This window comes from Saccoglossus kowalevskii, chromosome 2 (assembly GCF_978046115.1).
Source record: "Saccoglossus kowalevskii chromosome 2, keSacKowa6.1, whole genome shotgun sequence".
Taxonomy (NCBI): domain Eukaryota; kingdom Metazoa; phylum Hemichordata; class Enteropneusta; family Harrimaniidae; genus Saccoglossus; species Saccoglossus kowalevskii.
In genome coordinates this window covers 13,757,827-13,775,003 of record NC_140642.1, presented here as the reverse complement: position 1 = coordinate 13,775,003, position 17,177 = coordinate 13,757,827, and the positions used below count along the sequence as shown (strand labels likewise).

The following is a 17,177-nucleotide window of genomic DNA, read 5'->3' as shown; positions in this document are numbered from 1 at the left end:
TAAATATTATTATTACTACTATTTAGGTCAGTGTCACGAGAGTTTTTTTCGCCAGCCATGCCTAACATCAGTCTTCATGCCGTCCCCGAGGTCTTTCTCTAGCAAAGCAGTTTTACAGTTCTTATTTTGTTTTAATTCGATTCCTGTGAATGAATCCACAAAAGAACGCGCACGCCTGGTTTGAACGAGTTCGATTCTCCGCGTCTAACAGCCATAGAATACAAAGGTTCTAATGCAAGTAATGTATATTTTAATCTAAATAACTGAACATTTTATTCAGAGTCAGGGCGTGAAACGTCTTATTAAAGTGATTAAGGTAATCAAGTGACATTAGCATAACTTTGTTAACCGACAGGGTCTTGTAGTTCAAACATATTCGAATATGCAAATGAGTTCTATGCAAAGATGCTTTGTGCAGTGATGATAAGTAACGCGTATCGAACTGTGCGGAGTTCATGTACATGTACCACTGTGACGCATCGACCAATTAACGAAAAGCATAAGATCGCGTGGTGGGGACACGGAAAAGATAATTATTAAGTATTTCATTTTAACTTTGTATGAATAACAAAACATGAATATTTCTCCAGTTATCACAGCCTTGGGTGACACATAATACTGGTAATAAATAAACTGCGAAATTAAAAAGTAATTAGACATGCGGCACGAAAAAGAATGTTTTATGAAGGGCGATGGTCGTCGCCTTGTTCGTATTTCATGTAAATAAACACTGTAATCACACACGTTGTATACGTCAATGCAGACGACCGCCGCCCTTTAATGTATTTGGCTACCATTAAAACTCAGACAACTATATAGTAGTTTTGAGATTAAACAGATTATCAATAATATTTCCAGGATTTAGTTCGCAAAACTCAGATAAAAATATATGGTCATTGAACTACTGACAGTTAAAGTACGGCTATGAAGGCGTCAGCATCCGAATGGCCTACTTTAACCATTAATAGCTCCATGTTTTAACGAGGTACTAGTAATACAGCAAATTTGGCGAGTTTTAGATTTTTTTTCGCAGCCCCGTAGCGGGTTGTGCCGGTGTATTAACAGCGTACGCATGTTACGGAACTTCTTTTGTATAGAAGGACAATGGGCAAATGACCCGTAGAAAACTACGTGTTGATTTCAACCACGAAACACCTGCTTGGATCATTCAGCAGTGACCATACATTCACACGACTCGCTGATCTGAAAAAGGTTTGTTCGAATTCAGAGCGTTGCTACTTAAAATGTACTAATTTAAATAGCGAGAGAGACGTTATGCAATCATCTCCTGATATTCCACATTGTAATGGCAGATACCCTGGATGGGAGTGTAGGCAAAGGCTCATGGGAACACGTAAAGAGTCTCATATCAGGCTCGGCGCCGAGGTCGCGTATTTCAGCAACATATCCCAAAATTCAATGCGTAAAATAAATCGCTCTGCCAGTTGTGGGCGCACTTCGAGGTCATTCTGACTTCCAGCTGGGTGGGACTTGGGTCGCATGAACCAGACATTTTGGGTGAGTCGTTATAAATTGTGCAGTTGAATATAAAGTGCGGCCATTCAGAGTACACTACGAGGTTGGCTTTCAGGGGCTTACGTAATTCCGACCGTATCACAGGGGCCTGTAGCTGCGGTTTCGTTGCTCTCTATTGCGACTGTCAACTGATTACTTACTGCCTTTTAAATTTTATTTGGACATATGTTCTGTTTGTTTTGTGATGACAGTCGAATATCGGCCAGCCAGATACCGACGACCAAAAACGGCCCTCAGGGGACTATGATTCCACAGCTAAGGGGCCTGACGATATATTCGAGTCAATTACATGGACGCCCATGGAGCGGAACGACTATATGTCCCGGTACAGTACCTTACCCCTGCTCACAATAATAGAAATTTTAGAATTAAAACATTTTTGTAATGTAAAGTAAGCAATATGTCATGCAATTTAATTATCTACACTCCAAAACCCGGAAAGTCACTAATATTTGTTTCTGGCCAATCAGCCTGCACTATAGTGTTAACTCTAAAATTTCTATTATTTTGAGCAAGGGTAAGGTCCTGTACCGGGACATAGTCCTTCCGCCCTATAGACGTCCATGACATGAATAGATCGCCGGGCCTCTGTGATCCCGTTAGGGGGGGGGGGCAATCTTTTGAAATCATGGGGGGGGGGGGATGAATGTAAACAGTGCGATATGGTTTCGCGGTGTTTCATCTGTACAATTTTATTTAATGTGGAACCATTTCCTGTATTATGCAGTTTTTTCTCTCTCTCAATAAATCTTCCGCCCCAATGACTTCAAATGGTCACCCCCTTATGATCGTAATAACTAATTAAATACTTATTGTATATCTCGTATTATTTAACACATCTTACCATATACCGTCCATAATCTTACTAGAAGAGCTTATTTTCAACGGAGGCTAAGCCGAGGTTGACAATGGGCTCTGAGGGTCTCTAAAAATGTATGTCCACCTCTGTTGCGGTGAACATTTGTATTATTATACCGTGACCGAATATATCCTAAAACGGCAATTGTGACACTTAATCATGTAAATATTCTAGATCATCCTCACAGAGCAGAAGGCATGTATGAACACAAATATACAATTTGAAAGAGTTCAAGGGCAGTGATTGAGTTCCACTGCTATTTTAATTTGAAATTCATGGTTGTATTGATAAACCTAATTTCAGCAAATTCAGCCTGACGAAGAATTGATTTTTACAAACACATCCGGCGTCCTGTGCGCAGCTATACACTACACTGCGTCACAGTTCGCATTATTATACCTCATGACCATGACAGCCAATCAGACTACTGTATTAGAGGTTGATATTTTTGTATGTCTACCTCTTGCCATAATTGTATGTTAACCTCCATCCGGGTACCTTCCTCCTCAATTTATCTGATTTACGCCACAGTCCCTCTATCTGATAGAGGGACTGTGTTTACGCCAATAACTTGTCAGGGGAACAAGATACGAGGCAATATTCGTAAACTGATTGGTTTGCCAGGTTTACTTTCACTATTATTGGAGAGAAAAACTAGGATTTTGTAGCGATTTCGCGTGATTTTTAGTCAAGCTTGTCGTGCGTTCGCCGGCGCGCTCCTACGCGCTTTGAGACATTCGATCTGCGATTGCGTAGTTCGTCAACCTAAATAAACGTGGGCTTTGCCGTGTGACGGTATTGTTTTGTTTGATTTTGTTACGTATTTTGTGTGTTTTGACAGTATATTGACATATTATGTACAGTGTAGTTGTTGATAGAGAATGGTGTTGACATAAACCTATACCCAAGCAGTGTGCAGCTCCGTGTGCAGCTCGTTTCAGTGTTCTACATGTAATGCGCACAGGATGGCGCTGGATGTTATTGCAAAAATCAATTCTTTGTCAGGCTGAAGTGTTGAAATTAAGTTTAACAAAACAACCATGAAAGTAAAAAGGCGTCTATTATAAAACTTAATAGAATTCAATCACTGCTCTTGAACTCTTTCACCTTGTATATTTGTGCTCATCCATGCATTCAACTCTACAGGCGTGAACTGAAGTTTGCTATGATTGAGTGCCACAATTTCTGTTTTAAAATTTATTTGGCTTCGCCTCGGTTGACAATGAGCTCTTCTGGTCGCTAAAACTGTATGTCCACCTCTTATCTGTTGGGGTGTACATTTGTATATTAGAACACTGAAACGCACGGCAAGAGCGAAATCGCAACAAAATGCTAGTTTTTACTCCAATAAGATAGTCATATAGTGAACGAAAACCTGGCAAACCAATCAGTTCATGAATATTGCCGCGTATCGTGTCCCCTTAACAAGTTATTAGCGTAAATAAGATAAATTCAGAAAAAAGGTACTCGAATGGATGTAGACATACGAATATGACAGCAGGTCGACACACGAATATGTCTACCTGTAATACGCGAATCTGATTGGCTGTCATGGTCATGAGGTATATTAATATAAACTGATACCCAGTTTACAAAATTATATCCACCAGTTGAGTATACCAAAGTTAAAATAAAAAAAATGAAACATTCGTTATATTGTCAAGAATTTACATATCTTTTCTCTTTAATTGAACGCTTACGTAAAGAAATTCTAACGTTTGTGGTGCCAATTTAATACGTCTGATATTTTCTGTTCAGTTATTTTATTAGTGTTCACAGTTATTGTACATGTACATTCCCTCATATGTTGATGCTATTTAATTTAATGTTAATATATAAGTTAAATAAAGCTAAATCTGTCTTTTCACTACTAATTAACCTGAAGTGACTGAATCACTGTTTTATTTTACATATATATCCCGTTATATGATCAGTATTACTAGACCATTTTTCTATACATGTATATTTCTTTCTAACCTCTTGTGGTTACCGGACAATGAAAATACCCGGATGTTTACTCGAGTGAACAATCGTCTTGCACTTAACTAATTATGTAAATACAGGATATGTGTACAAACGCTTTAGAGTAATACTTTCACTGAAATTTGTGTAATGTGGTGTAACGATTTATTTCCGGCACTAATTTTGATTTGTGTAACGATTTTATTAATTATCACATGCCATGATACATGATCTTTAGAGATTTGGGTACAGTCCACCAAAATATGTATAATAAAACTTACAATTTAACATCTAAGCAGTTAATTTTTAATTTCTCTGCAATTTTAGCTACTCCATCCTTAATGTTTATGGCAAGTACACTTTAAAATATAATTTAGTTTATAATAACACAATATTATATTTGTCCTCGTTCATTACAAACAGCAGTTTAAAAACCATATACCACACAATCAAGATGTCCAAACCAGCTCATAAGATAGCAGACATCAATCTGGCGGAGGCCGGAAGAATGGTCATCTCTTTAGCAGAAAATGAAATGCCAGGATTACTGAAAATCAGAGCAAAATATGGCGCGAATAAACCGTTAGATGGTGCTAGAATTGCTGGATGTTTACATGTTACCAAGGAAACAGCCGTGCTAGTAGAGACACTGATTATACTCGGTGCCAAGGTTTGTCTTGTTATTTCCTTTTTTCAGTACCGGAGCAACTATTATGAAGTTGCACTCGAATTGAATTGTAACTGAGCCACTGGTTGCCAAGGGAAGTGCTAAGGCATTGTCATAGTTCCAATAACTTTTAGGGCAGCAGTAGAACAACTACTCCTTTGTATCTTTAAAGCTATTCATTGCAATGCAGCTAACCTGATAACCAGGGAAGCAACAAGACTATTTTTTGACTCCAATGTTGCTGATCTGAATTTCTTGGTGGCATCTAGTGCATAAATAGCTGCTCACTGTTGCCCTGATCTTGTAGCCCTGACAATCTAATTCACAGCACAGCCACATGAGTATCGTGCTTTCCCATTATTCCATATATTAATTGTTTTATAAACTTAATGTCTTATTATTTTTAATCATTTAAGTTTTTTCTATATACTTCACATGTTCACTGGGTGATTGTGGCAGAGACTATCACTATTAAAGTTGTACATTTATGTCAACTGAATAAAAAAAATAATTCTTGTGTCAAAATATTTGTCCATTTTATATGTTTTCGACTTTGAGGCACATTGTGATGTTCAACAGGCTTTTGCCCTATATGATGACATTGAAATAAATTGGCTAGTTCTAATATTTTCAATGTTATATTTATTTATTAATTCGATTCTGAATGGAATATCGATTTAAAAACACTCCTATACAAATAGGTACAGTGGTGCAGCAGTAACATCTTTTCAACTCAAGACCATGTGGCAGCAGCACTGGTAAAATGTGGCATTCCTATTTATGCATGGAAGGGTGAGACGGATGAAGAATTTGTATGGTGTATGCAACAGACTCTGGTCTTTCAAGATGGCCAGACACTTAACATGATTTTAGACGATGGTTGTAATCTCGCACAGTTAGTGTATAGTAAATATCCGCAGTACTTATCAGGTACAGTGCAATTAAAAAACAAAAACAACAACAACTATTAATTGTTTCTAGAAATAATGAAATTATGTCTAGTTGAGTTTTCATATACTGCATTGTTTAAAAGTTGAGATACTGATAATCTACCATACTTATTTTTATTCTACAGGAATAATTGGAATTACCGAAGAAACATCAAGTGGTGAACTTATCTTAAATAGAATGTTCAATGCTGGAGAATTGAAAACACCATGCATCAGTGTTAATACCTCGGTTGTGAAAGCAAAGTTTGAAAATTTTTACGGCTGCAGAGAGTCTGTGATAGACGGTATACGAAGGGCTACTGATGTCATGCTTGCTGGAAAGGTATTGTAGACGCCATTTGATGTGATAGTAATTAGATTAAATACTTATTTCAGTTTATATGTGTAGCGCCTCTAAGTGAGAGTTACTCCTTAGTTTTAGTAGTAGGATGACCCTTGACCCATAGACACTAGAGATAATAGTCCGAATGATACAAGACCATGAGGATTAAGACAAATTGGAGATCATAATTGTTTGCACGGATAGCAGACACCAGGAATTTTGCTGTGATCATTCTCAACGAACGGTGCCTACATAGTTAAAACTAATTTCTGCTTTTACTGCAAGCATTCTACATTTTCGTGGGAACTGGATTACGTGTGTGACATTGAGCGCGAGCTGAATGTACACAGTTGGTGTCTGCTGGATTTGTCCTTGACGTGTTATCTGAGCAACGTTTCTTTTGAAAAAATACAGTGTTACAGATATGCTGACTTTGATTAGCATAATTTGTCTGTGATGTGAATGCTGCCTTGTAGAACTGAATACGCCTTTTTCTTTTGATTCATCATTCAAACTATGCCGGTTGTTTGTTTATTGTTTGGTGCAAAAAGTCACAACGTGTGTATATGTCTTTGGTGAAAGAAACGAGTTTAATAATTTTTGACAGCCGATTTTTCATTGTTCGCTTGGAACTCCTAGATTGGGCATTTATTTCAGCATCTTTAGCGTAGCGAAGTTACTGTCCACTAGTGACATCTGTTTATAGTGTACAGCGTGGAAATAGTGCCCCCTTGGGCTCATACCACTAATTACAACTCTATAGACGATAATGTTAACATATGAGGAGATTGATATATGAAAATGATAAACAAAGTTAACAACATGGTTGAAAAATGGGAAATCAACTTGCTAGGCCAGCTTAAACTAGAAAAACTAGAGAAATCACTGGAGAACACCTTGATTGGAACATCCAAATACACATATAATAAACCCACGGCTACAAAACCACTAAGTAAAACAAAAGACCACATGTTAGTCTAACCTTTAACTCAGATGCATTCCCCTAAACAAGGCACACCTGACCACGGGTTCTCTTGGGCTCACTTGTTTCCTTTGTATTATTTGTAATTGGCATTGTTGTTGGCTTCTTAGCTTTAGGTTTACAATATGTACATGTCTTTTGATTTGTTGGTGCACTGTCAATACTGCAAAGTAATAATTTGAAATAAAATGGCTGCAAATATAATATACAGCACCGAAACTTTCATGCAACAAGAAGAGGGTGAAGCTCAAAATATGATGGCCCCAACAGGGAAAAAAATGTCTTAACTCCATATTTGATTTGCAAAGGATTGTGGGATAGACAATTGAACTAGAGGAGTCACATCTTTTCCATACAGCTCTATGTTAAAATCAGCTGTTTACCTCAAGGAACGCATTAGTCTTTTTTAAAATTATGGTTATACTGTTGGTCTATCCATTAATTTTACTGGGAAGATAGTTTTCAAATTTTTTACTGTTTTTGGCTGCAAGCTGTCTAACTGTAGGAACCTTAGTGATATGTAAGTGTATCGGATTATTACTCATTCATTTATTCTTATTTATGTTTATTAATTTCTGTGTCAATGTATATGGAAACTATGGAAGTCGACAAGCAATACTACGAATAGTAGTCAGGAAGAAAGTCAAGAAGACTATAAAAGACACACTAGGGTTATGTGGAAATTGTCCAAAACAAGAGCTGCCTGGAGAAAAAAGAAAAGTATGATATTTCCTCTATCATGGTATATACACCCTCAGAAAAAGAATACCATGGAACTTCTATCAACACAATGACCAGATTTAACTAAATCGCTGGCTGGAGTACTCATCAGATTCCAACAAGAAAGAGTAGTCTTGATGTCCAATGTTAGAATCTGAGTGTCTGGAAAAGCAACTGTTATGTTGAAGTCAGTACGATGGAAAGGTCTTGTCTAAGGAGTTAATACAAACATTCAAGCAAGGTGAGATAGACTCACAAAATTGATTAGCAGTGTACGTGAAGCCATCATTGAGAAAGAAAGTCTATCAATGGAGCATGTACTGGGTATGCGTCAGAGACTCTGGGACTCTCAGAAAACTGCATCCAGAAGAAGTATCTTCGCAGTCATAAGTGCTGTTTATGATTCATTGGGTTTGGCATGACCTGCATTTTTTTTGCCCAAGATGGTGCTACATTGTTTGTGGAAAGCTAAACTGGATTTCAAGCAGCGTAAACAGTGGGAGAATTGGTTAAATGACTTACCCAAATTGGAAGAAAACTTTGCGGTGAACAGATGTGTGGAACATGAAACCATCCCATTACATTACTTCTCTGATGCTAGCGAGTCTGGATATGGCATGGTATCATGGCAAAATGGTTGAATATATTGTGCCTTATTTGCGACCCTTAAACAGATTTAAACACCTCAAATGAAGTTGACTGCTGCCACTTTATCAGTTAGCGTGGACAGACTACTGAAACAGGAAATGGATTTGACAGTTGTAAAGTCCTGTTTTAGGACTGAGAGACGGACATTACTATAGTACATATGTATTGAAACGACAAGGTTTCATATCCTTGTTGCTAACCATACAGCTGTGATTCACGATGGCTCACAACCAAGCCAGTGGGAATATGTTGGTACCAAAGATAATCCAGGTTATGATTGTTCAAAAGGACAGAAGAATCAATGGTGATTAAATGGGACACGCGAGATAGATGACCGAAAGCAAACTGTGATACTCAGTTTGATAAAGAAGATCCTGAAGTAAGAAGTACTGCAGTGGTGCCTGTGGTATCTACAAGCAATACTATAGACCCCACAAATAAGTGGATAGAGCACTACTCAGACTGGTATAGGTTAAAAAAGGCAGTAGCAAAGATATTTTAGTTGAATAAGCAGCTTCGTAAGCGAACATACAAAAAAAGTAGTGCCGATGAGCTTGAGAATATATCAGCCAATGATTTAGCCGAAAATGAAGAGAAATAGTAGCATTTGTAGATCAAATTCAACTTGGCTTTTTGTTTGGCTCTCTTTAAAGATTAAAGAGATATTGAAGTAAAAACAAATTCCTCTAGTACTGGCGCTTTCAATACTGAGGTTTTTATAACTCGTAGAGTAATTTACTTTATTAATAATTAGGATAAGACATATGTGTTATTGGCTGATTCCAAGATTTGTTTTGACTGGGGACTTTTTTGGGAAAATTTGCTTACAGTGATGAATACACAACATATGTGTGTGTGTCTGACGAATCTGACGAAATTTAGCTCAGGTTTGTCAAATGAAGCATACAGATAATGGTGTATGGAATTAATAAACTGTTTTTTTTTTCAATTTAATCCTGTGACTGATAATGTGGTAAATATTCAATTTGACAAATGAGGTGTTTAATTTAAATTTTTAGTTCGTCTGTCCATTTATGCAGTCATATGTCAGAACTCTATGGACGAAATCTCTTTATATTTCGTGTGGACTTTCAATGTCTGTCTATTATCAAGAGATCAAGAGTGGTTGACTTGTTAAATTGTGGTATATTGGACATGCTGTTTTATTTGTTGTTCAAATTACTCGCATATATTTGTTGTGATACATCCAAAAGAGCCATCTTGTTTTTCTTTCAAAAATGTATAATTGACTTTTTTTTCTTTCTTAAATCATCTTAGGATTCAATTCAAGGACAGTTTGTTTCACGACTAGGTCATAGGCCATAGACTGGGTCATGGCAGCCATTTTCATTTTTGGCTTTTTACCTTCTTCACCTGTTTACTGTTTTGATTGATATTTGGCACACATGTCATTGTATGTTAGCCACTCGTTACACGTTCATGGCTTACATATGCTCTCATTAAATTGTTCCTTAATTTTCCATCGTTTGTGTGTCGATGCATATCGCCATAAAATAAGGGAGACATGCACTTTAATTATGGTTTAGATGCAGGTTCGTGGTCACTTGGAGTGGTTTCTTTTTGCCATACAGTTTTGGCTAAAGACTGTTAAAATTTCATGGCTTTGTGAATAGTGGAACATACTCAAAAAATATAAGATATAGAAAACAGGTACAAATCCCCATATTATACAATATATATTTAACTTTTTACAAAACGTTAGTAGGTTTAAATTTGGGATTGTTACAGCAATTTTTATTATTTCTGAGTGAATTATTATGCAAATTAGACATTATTTCCACACGTGTTTTTCAATTCGCTAGGGACAAAAATGCGTCCAGGTGTATAGATAGCATGCTTTGTTTTCATATTGCAGAGTTCTCAAGCAGTATTGTTGCAGCCTTATATTCAGTCCCGGTTGGTATTCCACACTTCGGATGTCATTGACGCAAAATGCAAAGCTTTAAAAATAAGCCCAGATGAAAGCCCATGATGTCGAAGTAGTGTGGAAATTTCAAATGAAACTGAAAAAAACAACAACTGTGATCTACCAGAAAACATGGATGGCCGTTTTATGAAAGTGACTTTTATCGACTATCGCATCACGACTGAATGCCAAAATCCACCACACACCGACGCTTGCTGATGTTCAATTGTCACATAAAAAATGTTTACAATCTGAGGGAAAGTTGCGAAGTTGCGTGAAAACTGTCATGGCGTTGTGTACTGAGGGAAGTCACAATGGATTAAATAAAGCCGGTTAGATATTGATACAGTTATAGAAACATCGATTGACATTGGATGGGTTGCGTTTAACGACTGGTAGTACTTGTAAACACTGTAGTCTTTGTTTACTAATGACTCTGCCCTCAAACCAGCAGCCAGGAAACAACCCAGAGATATCCTACATGTACAACATATGCTCACATCAATGTCTATATTATAAGAGGATTATATTCATGAGCGCCCAATACATACAAATGATTGTTTCACCACAAAAAAAAATAAATAAAAAAAACATATTTATATAGGCCATCATGGCGAACACTACCAGAGGACTTCCTCAGGTCCACGAAACATGCATGGAATTTTTTTGTGTTTTTGTTTTGACATTCTTACTAGTTTGTTTTCTGTTTCCTGATTCCTGATTTTCCATCTGCAAAGTTATTTATTTATAATTATTTTCAAAATAAAAAGGTTATCCGATGTACGTTTTTTTCGAAATTTACTACTGGAGAGAATATTGTTTTTTTCCTCTAAGTAATCTTTTAATCTTTTATTTAGTACACTTGTAAACAACTTGATATGGCAGTTCCTTTATAGTTGGAGGGATTGGATTTTGATTTATGGATTGGTACTATTAAACTTGAGCTCTATGATTTAGCACAGATATTTTATAAGTAAACCATATTAAATAATTTATGTATGGCACCTAGAATTTACCACTTTTAACATTTCATTGCACATTAGGTCTTCTGCTGAATGCTTTATTATTTGTCAAATAATTTATTTTATGAAAGTAATTCGCGCTACCACGCTAGTAGTGATAACTGTGAAAAGGTTTATTTATTTGCACTTTTTTTACATTCCACTTGGCATGATGGAATCGTCTACGTCTTGTCTGTTTTTGTAGTTTGCGAGACTACTAGTACTTGAACGTGCTTGACATAAATAAATATAGAGGCTGGACAGAAAGTCACACACCGCCACACCGTACTGAGGCCAGCAACATATTTGCATATATTATTATCATTAACAGTCGGATTTGTCAATCAAGGAGCAACATAAGCAAACTTTCGAAACTTTAAATCACATACGTGACCCTCAATTCCCTTTATTTGCGTTTTTGGGGTATGTTCCATCATTGACAAAGCTCCGACATTTCAACACTATCGAGACAAGACTGTCTGCACAACATTACATACAAAAAAGGAATAAATATGAGAAATGCCAAATAATGAATATAAAGTTTGTGACCATTTTCAATTTAGAAGCCATTTAATAAAGATTATTTGTGTTACTAGATTAGTATATCATTCACCCTCAATCACTGACCATTCACTAGACAATTCATTCTGAAACAATTTACCTGGTCAGTATTTTGCATATCCAAATTGATTGCATATATTATTACATATGTACTGTAGTTTATTTTGATTCGTCCCTGAAATCAAAATCGGTATTTCCACACCTCGTATGCAAATGAGGTCTAAGAGCAAACAAAGTAGTCCCTTCAGGAGTACCGTTTTTTGAAACATAGCAGAAATAAATAATTATTAAGAAGTAGGATATTTTTCTCTTACATGAATATACTTGCCGAGTGAAATGAAATTTGAACAACAGTAATGGTACTTTTAGCAAGTCATTTATTTTGACAAAAACTAATTTGCATATCACCCATGCAATACTGTTTTCGGTATTTTCACGGTCGACATGCAAATGAACATGGTATTTCCTTCGGCTACCGAACTATTTTTATTTTGTAAACACATTGTCCTCTGCTACTTTTGTCCGGTTCAAATCGTCAGGCAAAATTGTTGGCGTGTTAAGTGCACATCACATGGAATACGATTGGGAGAACTTAATGTATGTTGACCACCTGGAAACTGAGTTTTATAAACCTTGAAGGGCTCTCAGAAGATCCACCAGCAGTAAAATCGGCGATTACTATGCAGCCGCAACCATCAGCATCGAGATACCAGGTTTCTGCTGGCGACGTTGCGGCGTTACTCAGTTCCAAATAAAAATTACCAACGCCAAAAGAGCAACATTTTAACCGGTAATCAAGACTCAGCAGCTCAGCGACAACCGCTGTCGACGAAAGTCATCCCATCAGTGGAGTACCGCAGTTGCACGGCATGTTTGCCAACTCACAATTCTGTGGCGGAACTTTTAACTTCAACATAAACTGTGTATCATAGTCGTCCAGTTCAAGTTCTGGTTCTGTCGTGGTCCCAACGAAACGTCAACGAGTTATTTATTCAGACAGTGACTGACTCAAATTAGACGTCTGATTATTTTAATTTCAAACAAACAGTGACACGCGTTCTCCGGGTACGTTCTACACTGAAATGCGCTGCTAGGGCGTAACACTTATATTGGAACATATTAATGGGCAATGGGGTTCCCCGACCTAAATTCCATCCCGGTTTGTACGTTCTTTCTTTAATACGAAATAATAAAATATGGAACATATGTAATAATAACAGAACCCCACACCCTCCTCGTGGCTTTCGAGATGCGGTGTATTCTGCTGTACTGTACGGCCGCATCACTCGTGAAAATAATTTCCACACGCAACGAAAGCCACGGGGAGGGTGTGGGGTTCTGTCATATTATGCAACGTAGATTATCATATCATAATAATTCAATTACAGCCATCTTACTTTTGGGTCATATAACATTCCCCATCATTGCAATAGGAAATGTTTCAATGGCTTTTTTATTAATTTAAATATTTCTTTATTTAAGGTAGTGGTTGTGTCTGGATTTGGTGACGTGGGGAAAGGATGTGCCAGTGCGTTTAAAATGTTTGGATCAAGAGTCATTATCACAGAAGTAGATCCTATTAACGCACTCCAGGCTTCAATGGAAGGTGTGTTTTTTTATTTGGTCACAACAACCCTCTTTACCCCAGTCTATTTTCATTTAATAAGGATTTTCAAAATAATTTTACCTCTTTTCTGTTATTAGTGTGGCATTATTTTTAGACCACATAAAATCATATCCAACTAGATAATATTATGCATCAATCGGTTTCTAGCTTATTTATTAACATGTGGTGTGATAATTATGTACAATTGAAGCACATGTGAAAAATGTAAAATTTTCCAATTCTGACATTTGGTCATGTGACATTATCTGATTCCTTGTAGGCTATGAAGTGACCACACTCAACGAGGCATGCAAAGAAGGACAGGTGTTTGTTACAGCAACCGGTGGTAGACAAATCCTGACTTCAAATCATTTTTTAAATATGCGCGAGGATGCGATAGTTTGTAACATGGGACATTTTAGCCATGAGATTGATTGTGATTGGTTGAATGAGAATGCAACCACAGACCGTATCAAAGCTGGGGTTAGTATTGTCAAAGACCACCGTCCGAACATTTGCATCCGCTATTTAATATTTAAACACATGCATGTTGATTTAATATCTATGAATGATAATTAGCTGATTTTAGCTGTTCAATTACTGTTCCACCAATATCTAACGAACCACTCAATGGATTTTGATGAAACTTGATGCATAGATGCTCTGAGAAATGCGCAGACTGGATGAGATTTTGTGTTAATATTCATGCATATTAATCATATTATTTACATGATTAGTATATTTTTGGCTTCTCCACTTATATTTCAAGTACTGATCATTACATTTCAATGGCACTTGGTACAAAGATACTTCAGGACTATGAACAGACCTTATTAGTTTTTGTTAAAAATCTGTGCATATTAATCACATAATTTACATATTAATTAACAAATTTAAGCATTTTCACGTTTCTCAAGAACACTTCAACAGATTTTAATGAAACGTGATAGATGGATTAATGCACAAAGCTTTTTAATTTAATTCAATGTGATATTACTAATGTTTCAGATATTTATGGTCTTTATTCATAACTATAATATCTTAAGTACTGTTGCAGACAGGGACATGCAACTGGTGCTAAAATGTTGTTGTTTGACCAGATATATGAACAAATATCAATTAGTCTTCAAATATGGTCATTATTTCATTAAATGTTTATAATTGTTAAACCATAGCTACATTGAGCCACCCTAATCATTGCGAGCAGTTATATTTTTAAAATGTCGTATTTGCTCTAATATATTAATCACATTTGCTAACTTCATGCATTCAATACCTTCAACACACGGGAGTTCTGTCATATGACTGCTAGATTATTTCTAACTGAACAAAACCATAACGTCAGCATTTTGATGAAACATAAATATGTATATATTCTAACCAAGCACAGGTTAGCAGATACACGTTATCGAATGGACGCCATATATTACTCCTTGGAGCTGGTAGTCCAGTTAACTTAGCATGTGCATCTGGTTGTCCCAGCTTTGTAATGTCAAACGTGTTCGCAACACAAGTGTTAGCACAGATTGAATTGTTCAACAACAAAGCAAAGTACTCTATCGGTGTTCATTCACTGCCGAAGAAGGTAAGCGTAATTTATCTGGAGTCAGTGTATTTATGTGAGGAGAATGATTATGGGTTTCTTTGTTCTACCTGTCGACTTTCTTGAAAAATAGACATCTTAATGGTATTTAGGTTTGTCTCAGTAATAGACAATTGTTATGAATAGGAGCTTCCTGAATCTGGAAAATTCTTCTCGCTTGGCTGATAACACTCAAGTCTCTAAGGCGTGACAGAGTAAATATGCGATTAGCCCATCGCTGCAGTCGTTGGTACGATCACGTGATTACCAGGGATGTGTCTCACGGTTAAAGCCTTGCAAAGTTGCCAATACTAAATACAATAAGAAAATTATCTATTTATGAATTTCCTGTAATATATGTTTATAATCTCCGCCTTAAACATGCAAGTTGTTGATTCTAAACAATAGTGCAACAGCGTGTGAACCGAAAGTGCCAACGTGAAGTCGCAATCACAACACAATTATTATTTCCTCGCAAGACTGAAAAAATCTGTTTTCTTAATTTCTTTACAAAATGTTTTGTCATTTTTATCTGATTATCTTTCTTTTTTAGCGTGATGAAGAAGTGGCCTTGTCTCACCTGGAGAAACTGGGGATAAAATTAACGCAATTGACTATTGAACAAGCGAAGTATCTTGGAATACAACAAGACGGCCCATATAAACCCAATCATTATCGATACTAACAACTGTCAACAAATAATTTAACATATTGATAATACAGCCCAATGCAACAATCGGAGGCAAGTGTGATCGTCTTTAGAATGTATGGTAAAATATAGATTGGTATTTACCAGACATTAATGGTGTTTTGTTTTATATATATATAAGACTGCGATAAGAACTTTCCATTTTCGACATTGTGGCATTGTTATTTGGGAGAAAAAAAACTTATTTTAACAAGACAATTCAGAAATTTATATTCAGAATAATTAATAAAGAAATGTAATGCCAATAATTTTCATAGTTACCGATCACACAAGAATATTACAGAGAACTTGAACTAGTTAGAATAAAAATGAGAACTTGAAATTATGAATCAAAAACCACTTTGAAACGCATAGATTTGATTTGTGCCATTGCATCTATTTTAAAAACACGATTACCGCAGTTTTAGCAAGCAGAAGTGGTCGCTCAATCGGTTAGAGCCAATAACGCTGAGGTCGTGGGTTCGATCTCATATCGGCCATTGGTAATTTCATGTGTCTGTTGAAAACCATTGGCGGCATTTGGTTGCGTCATTTATTTATTTATTTGAGATACCAACAGGTTTCCCAGTTACAGGCACTCATAAAATACAAAAATAATATAATATAAAAAGAAAGACCCAAAGCTCAACTTATAGCATTTAAAATAGATGTCTTAAAAGAAGTTAGACTCGTAAAAATGTCTACTGAACCAGCAATATAAATACAATTTAAAAAGTCAAGACATCGAGGGATAAAAGAATATTTCTGAGATTGCTGTGACAAAGAGGTAATTTTAAGGGATATGCGGAGCGGAGATTTCTGGAGGGAGCATGGAATGAAATGTTGGAAATAGTGTAGGGAGAATCAAAAATATTATTAAGCATTTATACAAAAAGACAATAGTGCCAACAAGAGCAGATGAACTAAGGTTAACCATCATTATGGCACAAAAGTCTTTAACTTGAGTGACACGTTCAATCGGCAAACCATCTATCTTATAATTGTGATAGAGAGTCGAGCGTTTCTCAATGAACGAGATAACGTTACACTTCTGGGGATTTAGCTTGAGAAACCAATCCTTACACCAATCATGGAGCCTATTTAAATCATTATGGAGAGTAAACAGTCTGTAACATTTATGACAAATTTATAAAGTTTTGTATCAT

The 17,177-nt window shown here is 36.3% G+C and overlaps 1 protein-coding gene across 2 annotated transcripts; it reads left to right on the top strand.

The window, feature by feature from the left end:
* The first annotated feature begins 1,425 nt into the window (after nt 1–1,425).
* Nucleotides 1,426–16,120, top strand: LOC100375237 (adenosylhomocysteinase-like). 2 transcript variants are annotated; one of them, XM_085491728.1, is made up of 8 exons: nt 1,426–1,518; nt 4,784–5,027; nt 5,726–5,954; nt 6,100–6,296; nt 13,618–13,741; nt 14,022–14,224; nt 15,132–15,326; nt 15,877–16,120. In XM_085491728.1, exons 2-8 carry the CDS (start codon nt 4,812–4,814, stop codon nt 16,006–16,008), a joined length of 1,296 nt encoding a protein of 431 aa, XP_085347854.1. In that variant the 5' UTR covers nt 1,426–1,518; nt 4,784–4,811; the 3' UTR covers nt 16,009–16,120. The 2 variants fall into 2 exon arrangements, with proteins under 2 accessions (XP_085347854.1, XP_077869184.1); XM_078013058.1 differs by having other exon boundaries at nt 1,448–1,518; nt 4,781–5,027.
* Nucleotides 16,121–17,177: the final 1,057 nt, after the last annotated feature.

Bases quoted from the DNA above. Each gene is read 5' to 3' on its own strand.
- LOC100375237 (XM_085491728.1), top strand. From the start codon at position 4,812: ATGTCCAAACCAGCTCATAAGATAGCAGACATCAATCTGGCGGAGGCC. The intron at 5,028-5,725 runs GTTTGTCTTGTT...CTATACAAATAG, and splicing joins TGATTATACTCGGTGCCAAG to GTACAGTGGTGCAGCAGTAA. The intron at 5,955-6,099 runs GTACAGTGCAAT...TTTATTCTACAG, and splicing joins ATATCCGCAGTACTTATCAG to GAATAATTGGAATTACCGAA.